The 19,423-nt window shown below is 40.3% G+C and overlaps 2 protein-coding genes across 2 annotated transcripts; both read right to left on the bottom strand.

Moving 5' to 3' along the window:
• Positions 1-895: 895 nt before the first annotated feature.
• TPLATE (ARM repeat superfamily protein) lies at positions 896-7,156 on the bottom strand. The gene is made up of 7 exons (XM_078577664.1): positions 5,859-7,156; positions 4,429-5,025; positions 3,563-3,924; positions 3,196-3,499; positions 2,851-2,973; positions 2,238-2,681; positions 896-1,538 (listed from the first exon to the last, which is right to left on the bottom strand). Exons 1-7 carry the CDS (start codon positions 6,975-6,977, stop codon positions 1,047-1,049), a joined length of 3,441 nt encoding a protein of 1,146 aa, XP_078433790.1. The 5' UTR covers positions 6,978-7,156; the 3' UTR covers positions 896-1,046.
• Positions 7,157-16,187: 9,031 nt separating this feature from the next.
• On the bottom strand, positions 16,188-19,423 carry APC8 (anaphase-promoting complex subunit 8). Its single transcript, XM_078578797.1, has 4 exons — positions 19,279-19,423; positions 18,845-19,196; positions 16,694-17,944; positions 16,188-16,614 (listed from the first exon to the last, which is right to left on the bottom strand). The coding sequence occupies exons 1-4, from the start codon at positions 19,362-19,364 to the stop codon at positions 16,522-16,524; spliced, it is 1,782 nt and encodes a 593-aa protein (XP_078434923.1). The 5' UTR covers positions 19,365-19,423; the 3' UTR covers positions 16,188-16,521.

The raw sequence follows: 19,423 nt of genomic DNA, 5'->3' as shown, positions 1-19,423 counted from the left end.
TGTTAATATTTCTCATATCTACACTCTTCATGTGGATTCTACTCAAGAGCTGGCACTCCTTTTCGCTAAGAACCATAGTAGAGTATAGTATGTTGTCTTGTGTGTCGAGATAGGCACATTTGCCTTCCATGTTCTCGCTTGAAGGGGAGCGTTACACTGGCCCATTAGGCACATTCTCCTTTTCTCTTAGGTTAATATCAAACCATGCAATTCATCATTTGTTCCTAATCGGTTATCATATGTATGTGATACATAAGAAAACAAACCTAACATTGATAATAGTCATATGATCACAATGACAAAGGCCAGTGATCTGGATTTATATCATGGATTTCAATTGTGTTTGAATCAAAGTCGTTGCATCCACTAATACAACTAGAAACACATTGTAATGAAAACGAGGGTGAGTTCTTTTTAATACTGCCGCATAAATTTCTAAAATATAAAAAAATAATTGATAATATGAAATCAAATTTTACTTAATTGTTGGTAAGATCCAATATTTCATGAATTAATGCTCCAGCCATGGCTACATGGCACAATAAGAGTTATCTATTTGAACACCACATCTTCGATCACGATCTAACCTTTGTTTTTCCTCAATTATGACTAAAAATTACTTCTTATTGAAAAGATTTCCCAACTGTATTCTTCCTAAAATAGGTAAATGTCCATAATTATGATTTTGAGCTCTGCTATAATCACCTGACATTTGCGAATGGATTCAAACTCGACCCTCACATTTTTACTAAAACCCCCTACTTGATGATGATATATTATCTGTGTAATTATTTTTATCAATGAGTAGTGAATACATAAAAAATACAAAAATTGTCAAAGGTATATACTGGGTGAAATGAATATTGCTCTTCTTTTTAACTCTTCTTTCTTGGAATAGGGCAAAAATAATACTGGCATGAATAACTAGTTTATTCTTTTCAGGGCTAAAAATGGAAAAGGGGTAGCTAAAAGATCAACTGAAAAGGGCAGCGCACATGGCTTTGACTTGAGATGGATACACAACAGACCCAACCAAGCAAACATCATCAGTTGACTTTGACGGGCACCTCTTTGCGGAGTAATTGCCATTCCTGGAGCACTGCAGCCTGCAGCGCTCTGTGCTCAGCCTCCTCTGCCGTCAACTTCGACAAAGTGGTCGGCTCCTTGGCCTCTCCATCGTCATCTACCGCCGACTTCTCTCTTTCCTCATCTTCCTCTGCTTTCCGCAGCTCCGGCGGCGGCTGGGCCGCTCGGAACAGAGCAACCCTCTCCATGGAGATCTTCAACCGCTCTGCTGCCCCCGCCTTAACTTCCTCTTCAGATAGATACTCTACACCACCGTCTGTGACATCATCGAGCCATCCCTGGATGTCAGACTCTATCTCCCGCACCACTGATGCATCTGAGGCACGCACCACGAACTTGCACATCATTGTGGTGGTCTCATCCCCTAGGTCCACATTCCGGCTCACCTCGCTGGCCCCAAAGATCATCATAGTGAGGAAGCTTCCATACCAGGTCTTCGCCGAAAAGCACAGCTAAAACCAAAAAGAATACAGAAAAATCTCTGGTTTATACATCCAAATATATTTCCGTGCACTCAGAACGTACTCGACGAGTTAATGCCGACATTGATGAGCCATCATCATTATATATTTGACATCCGCCATCCATTGATAGATGATGAATTTTTGTCATTTGCCTAAGTCAAACATGAATGAGAATGACAATACGGTGCCAATCTCATCATTCACCATCTGATGATGGTTTTGATATGTCTCTTATACAAGCCACTAATTGATGATAAGTTGTGTTGGCACATCCAACGAAGGTCCACAGTGATATTGATGCTGGCATTGGTTGATGATTTGCTGGTAAAGTAGCCAGCGGCTTCATCGTCATTGTCAACCTTCCATACTTTTTCATCAACTACATCATCATTGCCTACTTGGCTGGTTTATTGACAATGATAGTGAGCATTGACACAGTTTGACACGGTTGACAATTTTTTCACGTAAAATTTTACTAGTTTGACAGTTGATGTTGACTAATGGCATCAACTGTCAGTGATAACACATCATCAGAACATTGACCATCAATGGTGACCTCGTCAATGTCAGAGTCATAATCAACTACCCAGAAATTTGTTGTAGTTAATGAGGGTGTGTGATGTCGACATTGAAAATGACTGTTGTCAAACTCTAGGAGGCAAACTGGATGGATTGAAGTGGGCCTACCTGGAACCCAGCAACAGTGCGGAGGATGTGGGAGCAGACGGGGTGGAAGGGCTTGGAGGAGAGCGAGCGGAGACCAGTGAGGAAGGGGGAGGCACCGGTCTGCTGCGCTGCAGTCGCGCGGAAGCCACTTCCCTCATAGGTATATGCGCCGGTGAACTCAAGGATGGCAGGTAAGCTAGGCCAAAGCCGGAAGAACTCCACAGGGGAGCAACGATGGGGTGAGAGAAGCTCAGTAAGGGGGATCTTGTAGGGCAAGCATCTGAGGATCACCGGCTCTCCCACTCCTGCCTTTGAGCTCCCGCGCTTCCTGTGGCTCTCTTCCTCACCATGGTCTCCTTCATAGTCTCCCCCACCACCAGAGAAGGGATAGTACAGAACTTGCACCCAGAGTGCGCATCTCTCAAAGTGGGAGACGCCCACCGTAACACTGCACAACACAGGATCCTGCAAAAGTTCCTTTGTTTACTCCTTTCCTTTTTAGAGTTACGAGAAGGAACAGAAAAAGAGAGAGAAAGAACAAAGAGAGAGAGGATGCAGAAGATGGACCTGAGAAAGAGAAACAGAGAGAAAGAAAAGAGAGAGAGAGAGAGAGATAGAAGAAAGAGAGAAGGACCTGAGATACGAGATTGCGTAGCTGCCGAACTGCTTGGGGAGACCCGTCCATGAAGTAGAGAGCCCCAGAGAGCCCAACGCGGATGTCAACCCTGTTGAGTTCCAGGTCGGTTAAATTCAAGACCTGAAATGTATACACAGACATAAAGTGAGAAATGTAGGAGCAATGAGTGAGAGATAGTTCAGGCAGTCAACACAGACAGACCATCTCATCCGAGAGAAAAGAACAAACTAATTGAAGTAATGGGCAAACGAGAACAAAAGCCAGGTTAATGATTTAAAAATCATGAGAAGATAGTAAATAGATAAAAAAGTTTATATGTTAGGAAAAAGGTAAAAGAAGAACCTTCAAGTGTAAGGTGATCCTTCCATCTATTTTGTCAGCCAGATGATATGCTTCAATATAGCACGGGTCACTGCTACCCGTGAGTGTATATGCAGTGGGAGGCACCTTTAGGGAGGTGGCTTCAATGCCCTTTGTGAGCAGGAGAGTGAGCTCGCTTGGATCAGGTCTCCAGAGCTCTTGAATAGCCTTATGAACGAGTCCTTCCAGCTTTCTATCCTGAGTGGCTGATGGTTCAGAGTACTGAACAGTTAGCTTATGGTGGCTGAAAGGATAATCGCCTCTAGCTTCTGCCACACCCGTCCACCTGATATTTTCACATTATCAGAATATTTTTTTAAAAATCACATCATAAACAACTCACGCATACCTCCGGTCTGGGTGACTCATCACATATTTGATCTTCTGCAAGATATACCGACACTGATGCTTGTTGACCGAGTCGGCGGAGGTACTGTTTCGAAACTCTTCAAGTTCTTTGGTCAAGAGTTGACCTGCCCTGGGATGCCTTGACCCAAGATGCTGTGAGCATAAGAGCACAGCTTGGACATCCTGTGGCCTATTTGTGCCATCCGTGGAGGAATCGCTATTGAATAACACCGACCGTACATTAGATATTATGATGTTCAACGGATCCTGGGGGTCGTCAGCAAGGAGCGGATCTAATCCTTCCAGGTCAAAGTGCTCCGCAATAGCCCACACTAGGCGAGCACGTATCCTTGGAGTATGCACCTGTAAATAAATAGTTAAAGACAGAGGATATGACTGTATATTTGCAGAAAAATGACGAGAAAAAAAGAGCAAACTTCTGCAGGGTATGAACGTAAAATCTTATGTTATATTCATTATTCGGATTAGTGTTTGCAGTCACCGAAAATGATGACAAGAGGAGGATGAGTTGCGATTGTCCTCATCATTAGTCCTCTCCAAGATAATTATGAGGATGACAAAATCGTCTCTGTCATTATCTTTCTCCGCAGGTAGATGATGATTAACTCTTGTCAACCTCCCTCTGCAAACGCAATAGGATGACAAGACAAAGTCATCGTCATTCATAGGACACCAGGATGATGATGACACCACTGAAATCATCATCATTGTTAAAGCTGTGGATAATGACGATGACAGGTTTTAAGTGGCAATGACAATTCATCATCCTCAAACACTAAAACACTACAACAACATGATGACATTAATCTGATCCTAGTATGTAAATCTGAAAAGCAGACACCTGACCTCATGGAGATCTCTGATAAGTTGTAGCTGCAAGTTCTGTAACCTGGTTTCATTAAGGATTTGATCTTGAGATGCTCCATCTTTTACCCTCTTGACACCTCCTCTGGTGTCATATATATGACACAGCCTAACAAGCAGTTTAAGGTAACAATCGATGGCATAGGTCCTCCCATCACAGTCCCATTTAACACAAGGTTTACACACTTCTACTACTTCCAGTGCAGGTTCTGTCCAATTCAACGCGCCATAGCCTGTTCCATAGGCCAGTGCTCCAATCACTCTGCTTTCAGTTCCAGACGCCTTCTGCTCAGATAGCCGAAGAGATAGCTGAAAACAGCTTTCTACCAGGGAAGCAACGAGCTCCTCTCTAAACAAGCTCTTGCTGATCACACTGTTTAAATCGTCTCTTATCCATAAGTCTTCAAAAAGAGAGGCAATGTCTGTACCAGCAAGTGGTTTCTGGCCCCTGCGTACGCTTTCTTTTGCAAAAAGGTCAACGCATAGAGCTGTACGACAGATGCATGCCAGGGCATGCATACGATCTGACTCCGCCCTCAGGTTTCTCACCATGACGAGCAACCTCTTGAATAATGAAACCTGCAGATAGTCATAAATTTTATGAGGTGCGTCGCATAAAAACACTGACCAGTCCGTCACAGTAAAGCAGAGAAATTGACATTCCAAAGTGCCAAAACCAAAGATGATACATATAAATTTAAAGACGAAACATTAGCATACCACACATTCGTCGCCTGAGATATCAAGAGTTGGAGGAATGAGAAAATTGTTGCGCTGTTTCGGAGAATGATGAGGAAGTGAAAGTTGGACTACGTCTTTGAGAAAAAGGTTTTAAATTTATCACAAAAAGAGAAAATCAGTCTCAAAGTCCTGCAAATTAGGAGTTTCATTGTTCTGTTACGTTCTTAACTCTAGACATTATATTCATGGTTGGTTGTTAAAGTGAATTGATATAGAGTATCAAGTAATAGGTTATGATCGCATATAGAGGTAAGTTTCAATACTCCTTACAAGTAATTTTTGTAGTTTATGACCGCATGTCCATGATTCTCTCCAGGGAAACTAGTAATGCTACACTAAGAGATGTCAAGCCGCTACTCGAGTCACAAATCTCTCTTCTTCATTAGATGACGGAAGAAGAATACCCAGCCAAACTTGATGCCCAGTAAACATGCTTCACTCAGGGATAGCATTCAATCATGAAGATAGAACAGCCAATCATGAATTGTCCCTGCATTGGATTGGCTTTTCCGTATCCAAAACCGAGAATACCTTGTTTGTTAAATACTCAAGCTAAAAGAATATGAAGAGCGTTTGTCATCGGAGAAAGAGCAACAAATAATGTAATCGGACAACAGCATTGAATCCTGCCTGAAATAATTTGAAGTTGAGTGATTGAGAAGGTACAGCACCTGCATGTTGAGATCGAGTAGATGAAGATTTGCCACTACTGCACGTACGATGCTCTCTCGGGCCGAAAAGAATTCCTGCCGATCCCACAATGTAAGAATCGCAATGATGGATGCCGAAGCCCACTCTGGCTTCCCTCCAGGAACATCAGCCAGCGAGAGCATGTTCACTCCAACCTCAAAAATCAGCGGCGGGTCCAATGAACTCAAAAACGGCAAAAGATGAGAAACAATATCCGATACTCCCACAAGTTTCTCAGCACTACCCATGTCTTCAATTGATGATTTCCCACCATTTTTCGACAGTTTTCTAAGGACCTCCACGCTACCAGAAGCCACAGCCTTAGCCGCGTACACCAGAGGAAAAACTGTGGACTTGAATCTCTCCACAGGAAGAATCAAAGATCTCGCCATCAGGGCATTTCTCAGCTTCCATGTCTGATCAACAGCAGAGACGACCCATGTGGATCTAATGGCCAGAGAGTTCTCACTGTCAATAAGCTTGTCCCCAGCTAAACGACTCATCCTCTTTGTTTCAAATTCCTGGAACAACCGGCCGATCGATTCAAACGCTACGTGGGAGACAGCATCCGACCTGTCCAGCATGTTCTTCCCAATCCGCGTCCACCAATTCGAAACACGGTCAAGTAAAGAGACGCTGCTCTCGCAGAGAAGAACGAGATCATCCCGAGCAAGAACACACCCCAAAGTTTCCGTCACAGATAGACGAAGATTGTCACTGGGGGAGTCAAAACAAGCCGTGATCTCTTTGCTGCAATCGGTGACGAGGCGGGAGAGGCGGTCAGTGGGAACGGCAGAGAGGATGGAGACGGCCGCGGTGGTGACATCCGCGTCGGGAAACCCTAGATCGGTGCGGATTCCAGAGCAGACGATGTCCCAGAGCTCAGGCGTGAGGCGAGTGCTGCGAAGAAGATCAAAGGCGAGTTTTTTGGAGACGGCGGAAGCCGGGGAAGCGATGATCTCTTCGCAGGTGGATTTGGCCACGGCTGAGACGTCGCGGCCGGCGGCGGATTGCTGGAGAGCTTGGAGGAGAGCTCCGGATTGGCGGAGGGCATCGTTGGAACGGAGATCTGCTTGGATCTGCGCGATCAGAATGTCCATGATTGCGAGATGATCTGATCGGGGAAGAACAGGATCAAGCGGAATGGCGATGAACGGGGATGTTCATCGGCTGATTCCCTCCCCCCCGCCGGGGCTGGAGAAGACGATCTGAAATGCTTCGACGTGGATCTGATTTCTCAGCGGGGTGGGGAAGACGATGAGTTCTTGTAGCGGGTCTTTGCCGAACCGTATCGGACATACAGTGGATCCGTTTCACTGGTTAGAGAGAGAGAAAAAACTATATAGAGATATCATATATATTTAGAAGAGGCTTCTCTTTTGATGGAACTCTTAAAACTTTCCACAAGCTACACCCTTTCATGATTATTAAACTTTCTTTGGTACATTTTCTGCAACAAATGATGCATATTCCAAAGTTTTAAGTCCAACATTCAGTGTCTTGTGGGAAAGAAATATTGATTTGTAGGTATGTCTAGATCAGTCCCTACCCTATTTTTTTAGTATTGTTGGTCTCTTGCTTCTCCCACTGAAATCAACCGTTTATTCTTTCATGTTTATTAAACTTCTGTTGGTACATTTCTCTGGGGGGTGGGGAAGACAAAGAGTGCCTTCGGTATTTGCTGAACCGTAGCCGGACACACAGTGATCCATTTCCCTGTTTAGAGAGAAAAAAACACTATAGCCATATATATATACGAATATGTTTGGAAGAGGCTTCTCTTTTTAAGGAACCCTTAAAACTTTGCACAAGTTACTCTCTTTCATGTTTATTAAACTTTCTTTGGTAGATCTTATGTCAATCGCTACCCTATAATCTATGAAAGAAATATTGGATAATACGTCGGTATACATCAGTCACTGCCCTATAAGTTTTAGTATTGTTAGTCTCTTGCTTCTCCCATTGAAATCAATCATTTCTCAAAAGCAAACTTAAGTTGCTCTCTTTCAGGTTTTTTAAACTTTGTTTTATTTTTCATAAAAAACGATGCAATCATTTCTCAAAAGCAAACTTAAGTTGCTCTCTTTCAGGTTTTTTAAACTTTGTTTTATTTTTCTTAGGGCCCTACCCTAGAAATGTTGGGTTATAGGTTGGTATACTTCAGTCCTTACCCTATATTTTTCTAGTACTTTAAGTCTCTTGGTTCTCCCATTGTTGCATTAATACATGACTATCAAAGTGCCTCATAGTTAGAACCAACGGCATCTAGATGCTGATTTATATTATTATCAGCTTCTACTTCTAGGTTATATTGTTTGAATTACTAAAAACTACATTTATTTTTATTTAACAAGTTCAAAGGCTACTGATCATATTTTTTCACGTATAGAAAGTCTGACTGACTTTGACATCACTAGTAAAACTAGGATAGTGGATGGTACGAGACAAATAAAGACAGAATTTAAAGTTGAACCATATAATATCATAAATTTTAATAGTAGATGTATTCCTCAAGAAAAATCACAACCAGGACTTCATACTGACTTTCCCCTTGGCCAAACTATCAAAGAAGGGGTCTATATTTTTAGGTTAAAAATGCCAAATACTCTATTCTTATGTATATAGTCTTATAATTATAAACAACTATACTCAAATAAATTAATAATCTTGCATGCATTATTAATTTAGTAACAAATAAATGAACATGAATTATGTAATCATCATCATTCAGTTGATGAATAAGATTATGGACCTATGGGCACTAGGTAACTAACTCGCCATTTTGGGTTAAAGGGGACAGGCTAACCCCACCCAATCCCACCCCTGAGGCCTAGGAAAAAGGAGGCAGGATTCAACATGCCAGTATGAAATAAATTGGGGAGTTTGGCATTGACCAAGAGTTGATGTTTCAATGATGATGGCATCAATAGCAACCCTCCATATGCAAATAAGTTTTGTAATCATGAATATCAATAATGAAAATAAAAATAATATAAATTTTAAATGATTTGTTCCTAAATGACATTTCAAACATAGAGCATAAAATATGATTCTCTCTCTCTCTCTTGAAACTAATGCATATCACTGGGGAATGATGGTTTATGTTTCATTATCAGTTATTGGTAGACATCTAATCATGTACCTAAACTTGGGTCCAGTATCAATTTGGTCAAAGACTGGTTTCACTTTGTTCAAACCTATGTCAAAGAAAACCTAATTCAAAATTCAAAAATAAAAAATTATGCCAAAATATTCAAGGGATATTATATGGCCTCCAAGCAAAACATACACGTTGTTTTTAATGTCATTTAAATAAATGTGATTTATTATTATTAGATGTTTACACTGAAGTCCCTAACACGTACAATGACTTAGTGAAATATGGTGAGACCATAATGCATTGATCCTGAGTCTTTAATTCTGTATTCTAGATATTCCTATTTGATTGATACTCAAGACACATTTGATTGTAAATAAATAATAATACTATCTGATCCTAATTCTAAGATAAGTATGGTTGGCCATCTGGGCATTAGTGCGGAAACATATAGGACAAATCTTTAGTGCTCTTTAGAGAATGAGTTCATTTAATTAATCCAAATGAATCCCTGAATAGCATCATGTCTAAATGTCAATCAAGTGGATTCATATCAAGTTGTGTAAGTGGTTTGTTGATCTATGCAACCAAGGTCATCTTGTGCATGGACAACTATCTTTTTACTAAGACGTACCAATATATGGTCATGGTATTCATACATGTCTTGGCTCATATAAAGTAGAAACTACATGAGGTGATTGAGTCTTCAAGATCTCCTCAGTGTAAGAGGAGATGGACTCAAAGAAGAAGATGCATTAAATCACTAGCTAAAGTAGATAAAATATTGGAGATGAGATTATCTAATGATCCCGGTTATATTTCTATTTATATTTGCATTTTTTATTTATTTTTATATTTATTATTTTCATTTCTATCAATTTTTTTATTCCTTTTTTAGGTTGTCAGTCATTTTTTATTTTTTATTCACATATCCACATATTTACATAATCACACATTCACATATTCATGTATACATATTCATATATTCTCCTATTTAAATGTTCACGTAATTATATATTATGATACTTACAGATATAGTGAAATATCTGTATTGTATTTATCATTCATATCCAAACAACTTGAAGTGTAGAACTTGGCTGAAGGGCCTACATGAATATCGTACATTCCAGCTTCAAGTTTCAGCATTTGAAAATAATGACTTCTTACCCCTCCTTAACATTTTGATCTGATATCTCATCCAGTTTTCTCTTGGTAATTAAGATTGGTACCACACTTTGGGCAACATTTTTTATCCTGAACTGATGATCTGGTTTGCCAAAGTTTAATGATTAATTGAAAACCCTATCTGTCACCAACCTTACATTTTCCCATCCAACACCACAAGAGGGATGTACTTTTTTCAAATTGCATTAAAGGTGTTCCACACTAGGTGGGTTTATTAGGGTTATTGTATGGGCGTAGAGAGGGGGCTTCCAAGTTCTTGGCTAGGGGGAATTTATGGGGGGAGAGGGAGGAAGATTAGTTTGATGGAAGAGAATTGGTAGTGGGGCATGGGGTGTTGAAGGGCTTTGGAGGTAAGGGAAGATGGAAACTAGGCTCATTGATAGATGCAAATTGGAGAGGGGTCTTTAGGGAGGAAGGGAGGATGGTTTTGTCAAAGCAGGGACATAGGTTTTTTTTTAATGAAGAGAGCTAAGGTGATTCATTGAGTGCATTAGAAGGGAGAGGGAGTATATTGATTGGTGGAGAAGGAGAGGCATCAGTATTGGGGGGAACTGAGTGAGAGAGATTATTAGATTCGTTTATGGAGAACTGGGGGATTTTGAGATGGAGGTTGGTTTGTTGATGGAGTAGAATCTAGGACGCAATTGATAATCTCAATTTTAGGGTTTTAGATCATCATCGGTAATTGAGATTATTCAATAAATATATGTATAGCAGTATTTACTTAGGAATATTTAGCTAGTGATGTGTACGGATCATCTCCACAGGGAACAATGGTTAAGGATTCAATATTCTTACTATAGTGATTAAGGTTGTAGATAGTTATAATTCAAACTTGAAATTAGCAAAGAAAAAGGAAATGAAAGTAGAATGGCGTGAAGTGTTACATGGGCGAGGTTGAGAACGTGTCAGGTATGATAATGATCGAGTGAGTGAACGATATTATGGTAGAGAGACGAGATTATGGGGATGTAAGGAGGTGGTGTGAAAATGAAAAGATGATAGTAGAATTGAATTATGCTATCGCCGCTGTCAGGAAACAAAAATGTAAGGCGAATATGCTTAACACAGATCCTTATGTTCGGCCAAGATCACAACAATTTATTGATGGATATTATGTGGCCATCAAGACAATCACACCACCATGTTTATTTAAGTTCATTGAAAAAATGCTTACGTTCATTATTATTCCAGTGTGATGTTTATAATGAAGTCCATGAATGTATGCAATGACATACTGAATAATGATGAGACCATATTACAGCGATCATTAGTCTTTAAACATGTATTCTAAATATTCATATTCAATGGATAGTCACGATGGACATCAAATTAGCCGAGTAGAATAATACTAGCCGATCCTATGAATGCTATAAGTATAATTGATCACGTGGCTATTAGTGTGCTGACACGAAGGACATAAAGTGGGTGCTATTTAAAGAAAGTGTTCATTAAATTGATCCATATGAATCCTTGAATGGTATTTTACCTAAACGTCGATCAGGTTGATTCATGTCACAATTGATAAGTGATCCACTGACATGAGACACCAAGGACATCTCGTGAATGAACAACTGCATTTTGACTACAACTTACGAGCCTCTAATCATGGGATTCAAATAATTTATAGCTCAGATGTAGTATGAAGCTCACAGAGATAATTGAGTGGTCAAGAGGGGATCATCTGCCCTCGGTATAAGAGGAGATTGATTCAAGGAAGACGACACAGAAATCCCTGACCAGGGTAGTGAGGATAGTGGAGGAGTTATCCAATATCCCCGTTACGCATCAGTATTAATCGAATGACGCATTAGGGTTTGACGATAAACCATACCCTAAGTCATTCGAGAGTCTTGCGCGGATGATGGATTATACATATACGGTAATCGATGGCAGTAAAGGTTCCATGAGAGAGTTCAAACACTACTTGATATCATTTGGACCACGAGGTGTAGTTTGGCACCCCACAGGCTGGAAACTTAACCTATCGATTGGGTTAAATTTTCCTTCTTTAATTAATCTACATGTTGATATAGTTAATTAATAAGGTTGGTCAATAAATATTATTGGGCCACTAAAGTTATTAACTAGAATGATACATGGGCCTAGAGGGTCACACACACAAGATCATAAGGGCATTGGTGGATATATTTTACTTTGTAGGGTTTTGAGGAAAACCTTAAGTGAAATATAAAGTGGGAAAGGGGTCTCATTTTAAGCACCCATGCAAGCCTAATTTTAGAGCCCCTCCCTTTCTCCATTCTCTTCTCCACTCATCCAAGGGAGAGTGCCTTCATAGTGCGAAGATCTTCTAGATTTTCAAGAAGAATCGAAGGAGAAGACGTGGAGATCCAAGCGTCGAGTGATCGTGTGGATACTTCTAGAGGCCAGACGCATGAGCGGCTTCACAACGATCTCAGAGGGGCAAACTTAAGGGTGGAACGAGTTCCCCACAAGGTACACTCAATGTTTGATTTTAAAGATCGATTATGAATCGATCAACCCGCTTCCGCATCCATGGAATTGTGTTTTCCATGGACGAACCAAGGCATAGAACCAACATTTACGAGTGGCGGTAAGCTCTGCCTATTCTTCAATGCTTCTTCCCACACACCTAAGGCACCAAGAACACACTTGATGGATTTTAAAAACTCACTATCTTTGAATCAGCCTACATCAGTAGGAAGCAAGTTCAAGGATGATTTTTACAGTGATTTAGGCCTCTATTTAAAGGTGGGTGGAAAGAGTAGGGGAGCCAAAGCAACCCTGAAAATTTCAGCTCAATCAGACATGTGGATTGTCAGATATCACGATTTGAATTTGAAGCAATCCTAGCCCTTGTTTTCTCTCTCCTCATCATCGGTGCTAACACTTCCTCTTTCTCCATTTCGGTTGAACAATCAAATCGTGTAAATTCCCTCTCGCATCATATTCTGTGCTCGTGCCCATCAAAGCCGCCATGTGTACCTTCAAGGGAAAGGTACAAAAGATGCCTATATCTATTAATTGATTATTCCATGATCTCACGTTGCGTCAATGCGCCACATCATGGATTATTCCTTTTTCTATTTTTCAAATGAATGATGCGCTGACATGCGTCATTTAGATCAGAGAAAAAGGGAAGATTCCCTTTTCAGTCTCTAATGCAGCACGTGTTTCCGCTTGTTGCGTCTACATTTTTTGTTTTCTTTCTCTTTTTTAATGACTCGTGATGGTACATGTGCGCGCCACATGTATTGCCGCAACTTTTGACTTTTCTTTTATTATTATTATTTATGTTATACTTTTCTTGATTCTTTGTAGCATTTATTGCAAAAAATGGCTTTTTTTTCATTGTTCCACATCGGTCCCTACGAAAAAACATGTCAATGTGTCAAATAATGATTGGCGCATTATGGCATCGCGATATGTGATGCCATAATTGCAATTTTTTGCAATGATTAGTGCAGCCAATCATTACGAGAGTGTGTAATTGGTTGTCATTCAATTCACCGAACAGCGACACATGGCTGTCGCATTTTAAATCCAAAAAAAAGTTCAATATTTTTTGAAAAATAAATTATAAGTCCTAAAAAATATAATAAATATATACTTCAACTTTGAAAATACATCTCCTTGAATAAAATTTTTTAAAAATGTACAAAATATATTCTGCATTGAAAAATAAATTACGAGAATTTAATGTCAGAAAATCCTTAAAATTTCACTTAAATCCACAAAACTCAGAATATCAATCTTAAATTACATTTTAGTGTCTTAAGCTTGATAACACACATATTACATTTTTTTAATGCAGAAAACATGTAAATCTCATAGAATTCAACTAGTAATTTTGTGTTATCAGCAGTTTTTGCAGAGGATTGGTTCATTGACGGAAGATGATTGACGGTGGATTTGTTATGGGCAGGTTAATTCTTTGATGGATTAATTGGAGGGGGGTGTTTTGGGGAAGGATGTTTGTTGATGAAAGAGTTGGGAGGGAGGGAGGGGGGCAAGGATAGGTTTGATTATGGCGGAGAAGTGAGGAGGTGGTGGGCCATTCGAAGGGTGGCCATTAGACTTGAGCATGGAAGCAGCATTTGTGTGGGGGAGAGGGAGGTTTTGGAGGGTGATGAGAATAAGGAAAAATAAGAAATGATAGGTGTTCTGATAATGAAGAAATACACGTTCCTAGATGGTCACACACATAAGATTTATTGAACATTGGAGGATTTAGTTGAACTGTTTAGTAAAAAAGGACCAAAAGTCTCAACTAAGAAACATCCACACAATACTCTCTTTGTGAAGCCCCCTTCATTATCTCTTAATCCCCTCCCTCCTTGTGTGACTAGAATGATAATAAGATCCTCCTGGATCTCTAGTGGACGCTAATCGATAAGACTAGAAAGAGATCTGACATATTGAGGATAATGCAGATACATCTAAAGCATGGACATGTGCAGCTTCAAGAATCACATTAATAGAACCAAATGAGAGTGGATTCAATTCCATGCAAGGTTAATTGATCATCTTGTGTTTTTTTTTTTTTTTTTTTTGAATTTCTATTGTGATATATATTCCATCCTATGTGCAAATCTTTTGTCATATTCTCAATCATGACTAAAACTTAACACTATTTTTCGAGTAAAGAGACTATATTTTAAAAACATAAAATGTGAATTGGAAATATGTTTAGAGTCACTTGATACCCCTTTTTTAGATGGGAGGAACAACTTGTAGATAGAAAGAGGTTGATAAGGTCATAGTGGCATCCAATATGCAGTACATGACAAATGTCTATGGTTCTTTTTCTGACACAATTATGTTGAGAATATGATGTTATTACTTATTTATGACACTACATTTGGTAATAAATTACCTTATTTATAAACATTTGATTATAAATTATGTTTTATTATAAAATACATAATTAAAATATTACATTATTATTTATTTCTAAATCTATATGATAAGTTAGTGTATTTATCAATAGTCCATGACAAACCAAATGTGATATTAAACTACCATATTTACAATTAAAGGCTAATTGTGTGTATCATTTCCTAACTTAGGTTTTATGAACTATTGATCCAGTCAATTAATTCATGTAATGATACTATCTTCACAAAACACTTTACCCTATTTGGTTAGCAAATATATATCAATGATGAATGCATATATATATTTTAAAGAGTGATGAATGCATATTTTACAAACATACATCCATCGCAAGTTTTATATGACTACCACCTTATCTTATGGTTGTTTTGTATCATAAACTTCTTCTGCTGTGTTTTATAGAAACAGCCACTGCTCTGTTTTTATTGTACAGTTTCACATTATAATACTTTCCATAAAAATTAACTAATCAATCAATTCATGTACTAATATTAACTTAATAAAAAAATTCTACATTTTATTTATAAAAGGTACATTATTAGTACTTGAATATAATAGCTACAAAAGGTACATTATTAGTACTTGAATATAATAGCTATAAACATACACATTCAGGGAAATCACACATAATTTCATCTCATGGCTATTTCATTCTATACTATCTATCATTTTCAAGAAATCAATAAATAATGAAAAATTATGGTAAGGTATCACATTATAAATTGAAGCCATCCTTACTCTCTTTTCCCCTTATGTAATTAATATATTTGGAATTATCCTCCATCAGCATCTTAAGAACTGTCACATCATGCCACGCGTCCAGAGCTCCCAGTCATCTGCCATATCAGTGAAAACCATGACATCATGTCAACATCAACAATGTCAACTGTCTAGCTTTTGTCAACCTCATCTTAGCTTTGATGGATTTGACAGAGACTTGATTATTTACCTATGCTGAACCCTATTTTCTCTCAATGCCACCGCAGAAGATTGCAGTCAACGGCCATGGCATATTGTCGTAGTCCCGACCAGGCTGCCAGTCACAGTGGCTGCTACAGGTGAGCTTGTCGGCAAGACATAGAACAGTAGTCGGTGGTTACTTACCTTTTTTTCTCTTCATCCAACTTGATGAGGAGGGAAAATTTGCACATATAACAAATAAAAATATTTCATTCAGAAGCATACTGTCCTCGAATCTGAGATCGCTTTCTCCATGAAGAACCTCAGCTTTAGCTGGCGATGAGTGAGAGATAAACAACATATCTCTCTCCTCCCATGAAGACTTTCGAATGGAGACACAAATGGGAGAGATATCAACACAGGAGATGGGCTTCTGGGCCGGCTTTTTTAGAATACTCAACATGGAGAACTTAGACCCATCTCACTGCTGGAGCTAAGAAGGCCCTTCAGTGCCTTGGCTACTCTTCTCAGCCATTTACCTGACTCACAAGAAAGAGAAATCCATGATCACCACTTCACCATTACTAACTCGAGCCTAAATGGTCGAATTCCACTGATGGAAACCCTGACTGAGGCATCCTCAGGCCCCGTAGAATACTCTTTGCTGTTTCCTTCTCCTGCAACCAAAATCAAAAGTCAGAAACAAAAGAAAATTTTCCAGTCATTTGCAAGATCGAGTTCTGCAAGTCAACCAACCGGGCCGGTGTAGTCCAAGAGCCTGGTGCAGTACATTTCTGCCTCTTCAATCTTCTTCTCAGTCTTGCAGTGCCTTGCAAGAAACAGCAGCGCCTCGATCATGTTTGGACCCTGCCGATCCTCCTCCTCCATTCTCTCCAGGTCTTTTTTATAGTAATAAGCAGCCTGCTCAGACCGGCCCAAAACACTGTGAAGCTTAGCCAATTGGTGTAGGGCGATCCCTTCTCTGTCGTTACACTTAGCAGCTCGTGCATAGCACTTGATTGCCTCCTCTAGCATCTGAAGTGGCACACTCTCATAGCACTGGCCCATGGCAATCCAAAGCCGGGCATCAGATGGTTGTAAAAAGGCCGATTTCCGAAAGTAGTAAAGAGCGTAGAACGGCATGTTCATCATCTCGTAGGTCTGACCCAGACCATACCATGCACGATAGTCTCTTGGATTTATATCAACTGCCCTCCTGTATGCATCGATCGCTGCTGGAGTGTTCTTCATTTCAACGTACTCATGACCCATCAAAGTCCATGCTGAGAGGTACTTTTTGTTGAGTTTCAGCGCCCTCCTGAAGTAAATAACTGATTTCTCATGCAGCCCTTTTAAACTGTAGTAATTGGCTATGATGCAGCATGACTCAGGGCGGTATTTGTCTGTCAAGAACACTCGGTGGGCAAGGGAGCTGAGAGAAGAGAAGGATTCCTTGGCATAGAGCAGGTTTGAATAGATGTCCATGGAGTCAATACGGTATGGGTCTACCCTCAGGAGCTCCTCAAAGATGATTTCTGCCTCGTCGTAGTCTCTGAGACTGTACTTGGCCGTTGCGATTTGGGCCTGGATGTAGTCGCTGAACTGGAAGAGGCCCAGTAAATGCTCATATTTCTGCAGTGCCTCATTGTACATCTTCAGTTCTTGGTAGGCGCCAGCGAGGAAAAAGTCTTTCATCCAGTGATTCTTGAGGTTTAAGCCAGTCAAAATGTCAACAGTCGTGCAGAGGGCTTGAAGTTCTGACCAAGCGCTCCAGTTCCAGGGATAGGCGTTGACCGATTCTGCCAAAACTGTGCAGGCAAGGCTGGTGCATCCTTTGTCTCTGAGGACAATGCCATACAAGTAGAGAGTGAAGGGGTCGGCAGCGCTGCTTCTTCTTAGAGCGCAAAGTTCTCTCTCTAGATGAGCTAGCTCCCCATTGCATACCTCGCTGCGCCCTAAAGGCCCCTCAAGTTCAATCGTCTCTTCTTCTTTCCGTTTTTCTCCTGCCTGAAAACAAACCCCACCAAAATTAGAGATTTTTTAATCAAAATTTATAGCTCACCGTACATTGAAATTTTATTAATAGGGATTAGGTATGAATGCCAAAATATTTTTATCTTAGAGAGGGAAGAAATATGACAGGATTGGCATTATAGAGCGAATTAAAACTGATTACCATTCTCCATAAAAATGTATAAGAACTTCAGAGCAGCGGTCACTTCCTTAAGAAAATCCTCACCAACGAACTACTACTAAATTTACTTGTTTCCCTTCATATCTTTCTACAGGTAGATGAATTTACCTCTTACGTAAAAAGTTGGCCTTGGCAACGAGTGAAAAAGTATTCTTCGAAAAGAATACCAAATACAGAGAAACTGGCCTATCTGACGAACAACCTAGTAAGAGTGAAAATGAATGGAATTATCGCAACATATCTAACTTTGAACTAAACTACCCTGAACTATAATCATTCAAATCAGCGGGTGTTACCGTCTTGGTTGTGAGGTTTTTCTCCAAATATCTTCAAAGAGTTCAGGTCAGAAACAGCATACTAAGAAAACAAGGCAGGTCCTCAGTTCCAACACTCTATGTTCTCCCTCTAATCTTCATCATTATTTAGGAGAGCAGACGATTCTGCTTCCTCCTGAATATTAGAAAGAGGCAATATACCTTACTGGATGAAACGAAAAGAAGACATCAATATGACACAACAGGCCAAGAAAACTAGCAAGCCAACATCAAAATTTAATCACCGATACATAACTAAAAACCCATTATGAAGCCCAAATGAACATGAGAAAAATCAAAACGCTCAGTTAAATGCATAATCTGAGTATGAATGAAAACGCGATGCCTATTAACCGCGTGCGAAACGCAGAAAACAAAGATGAACGAGAAACCCATTACCAGATACAGCGCGTAGCACCGAAGAAAGATCGACTTTTTCGAGGTCTGCGTCCGGAGAACATGAGCAGCCCGGCGATACTCTTTGCAATCGAAGTAAGATTTGGCGAGAAGGTAGTAATCACCATCATCAATCTCATCCTGGGTGATATAGGACACTCCGCCAGCGGGCGTCACAGACAATCCCTCGCTGCCCGGACAAGGGCGGGACCGAGATCGACGAAAGCTGGAGCCATCCCGGTGGAGATAATCCTGCTGGTGAGGAGGACGGGCGCTGCTCGAAGGCGTACCCCTCGAAGCACTGACTGAGGACGGAGGATTGTCTTGCTCGATGCCTACCAGAAGTTCTCCCGCCCTGAGAAAAGAGGGCAAAGAGTTCACAAACAAGAAATTAATCGAAGAACGGCGACGAGAAGAGATTGAAAGGGAGAAATTACCATCTTGCAGCGGAGTAGAGGCAGCGATCTCTGAGTTGACGGATCGATGAACGGAGTTCGGCCCGGTAGGTCTCCTTCGAGCCCATCGCCCTCCTACGCTCTTCGTCTCTCGCAATCTCCCTCTCTAATGGGCGGGACAGCCGAG

Source organism: Wolffia australiana, chromosome 7, assembly GCF_029677425.1.
Source record: "Wolffia australiana isolate 7733 chromosome 7, ASM2967742v1".
NCBI classification, from domain to species: Eukaryota; Viridiplantae; Streptophyta; class Magnoliopsida; order Alismatales; family Araceae; genus Wolffia; species Wolffia australiana.
This window is presented reverse-complemented; position numbering and strand designations above follow the sequence as displayed.

Bases quoted from the DNA above. Each gene is read 5' to 3' on its own strand.
- TPLATE (XM_078577664.1), bottom strand. From the start codon at position 6,977: ATGGACATTCTGATCGCGCAGATCCAAGCAGATCTCCGTTCCAACGAT. The intron at 3,925-4,428 runs GTCAGGTGTCTG...ATTTATTTACAG, and splicing joins TTATCAGAGATCTCCATGAG to GTGCATACTCCAAGGATACG. The intron at 2,682-2,850 runs GTCCTTCTCTCT...GAACTTTTGCAG, and splicing joins TACGCAATCTCGTATCTCAG to GATCCTGTGTTGTGCAGTGT.
- APC8 (XM_078578797.1), bottom strand. From the start codon at position 19,364: ATGGGCTCGAAGGAGACCTACCGGGCCGAACTCCGTTCATCGATCCGT. The intron at 19,197-19,278 runs GTAATTTCTCCC...CTCTTTTCTCAG, and splicing joins CTCTACTCCGCTGCAAGATG to GGCGGGAGAACTTCTGGTAG. The intron at 17,945-18,844 runs GTAATGGGTTTC...GTTTGTTTTCAG, and splicing joins GGTGCTACGCGCTGTATCTG to GCAGGAGAAAAACGGAAAGA.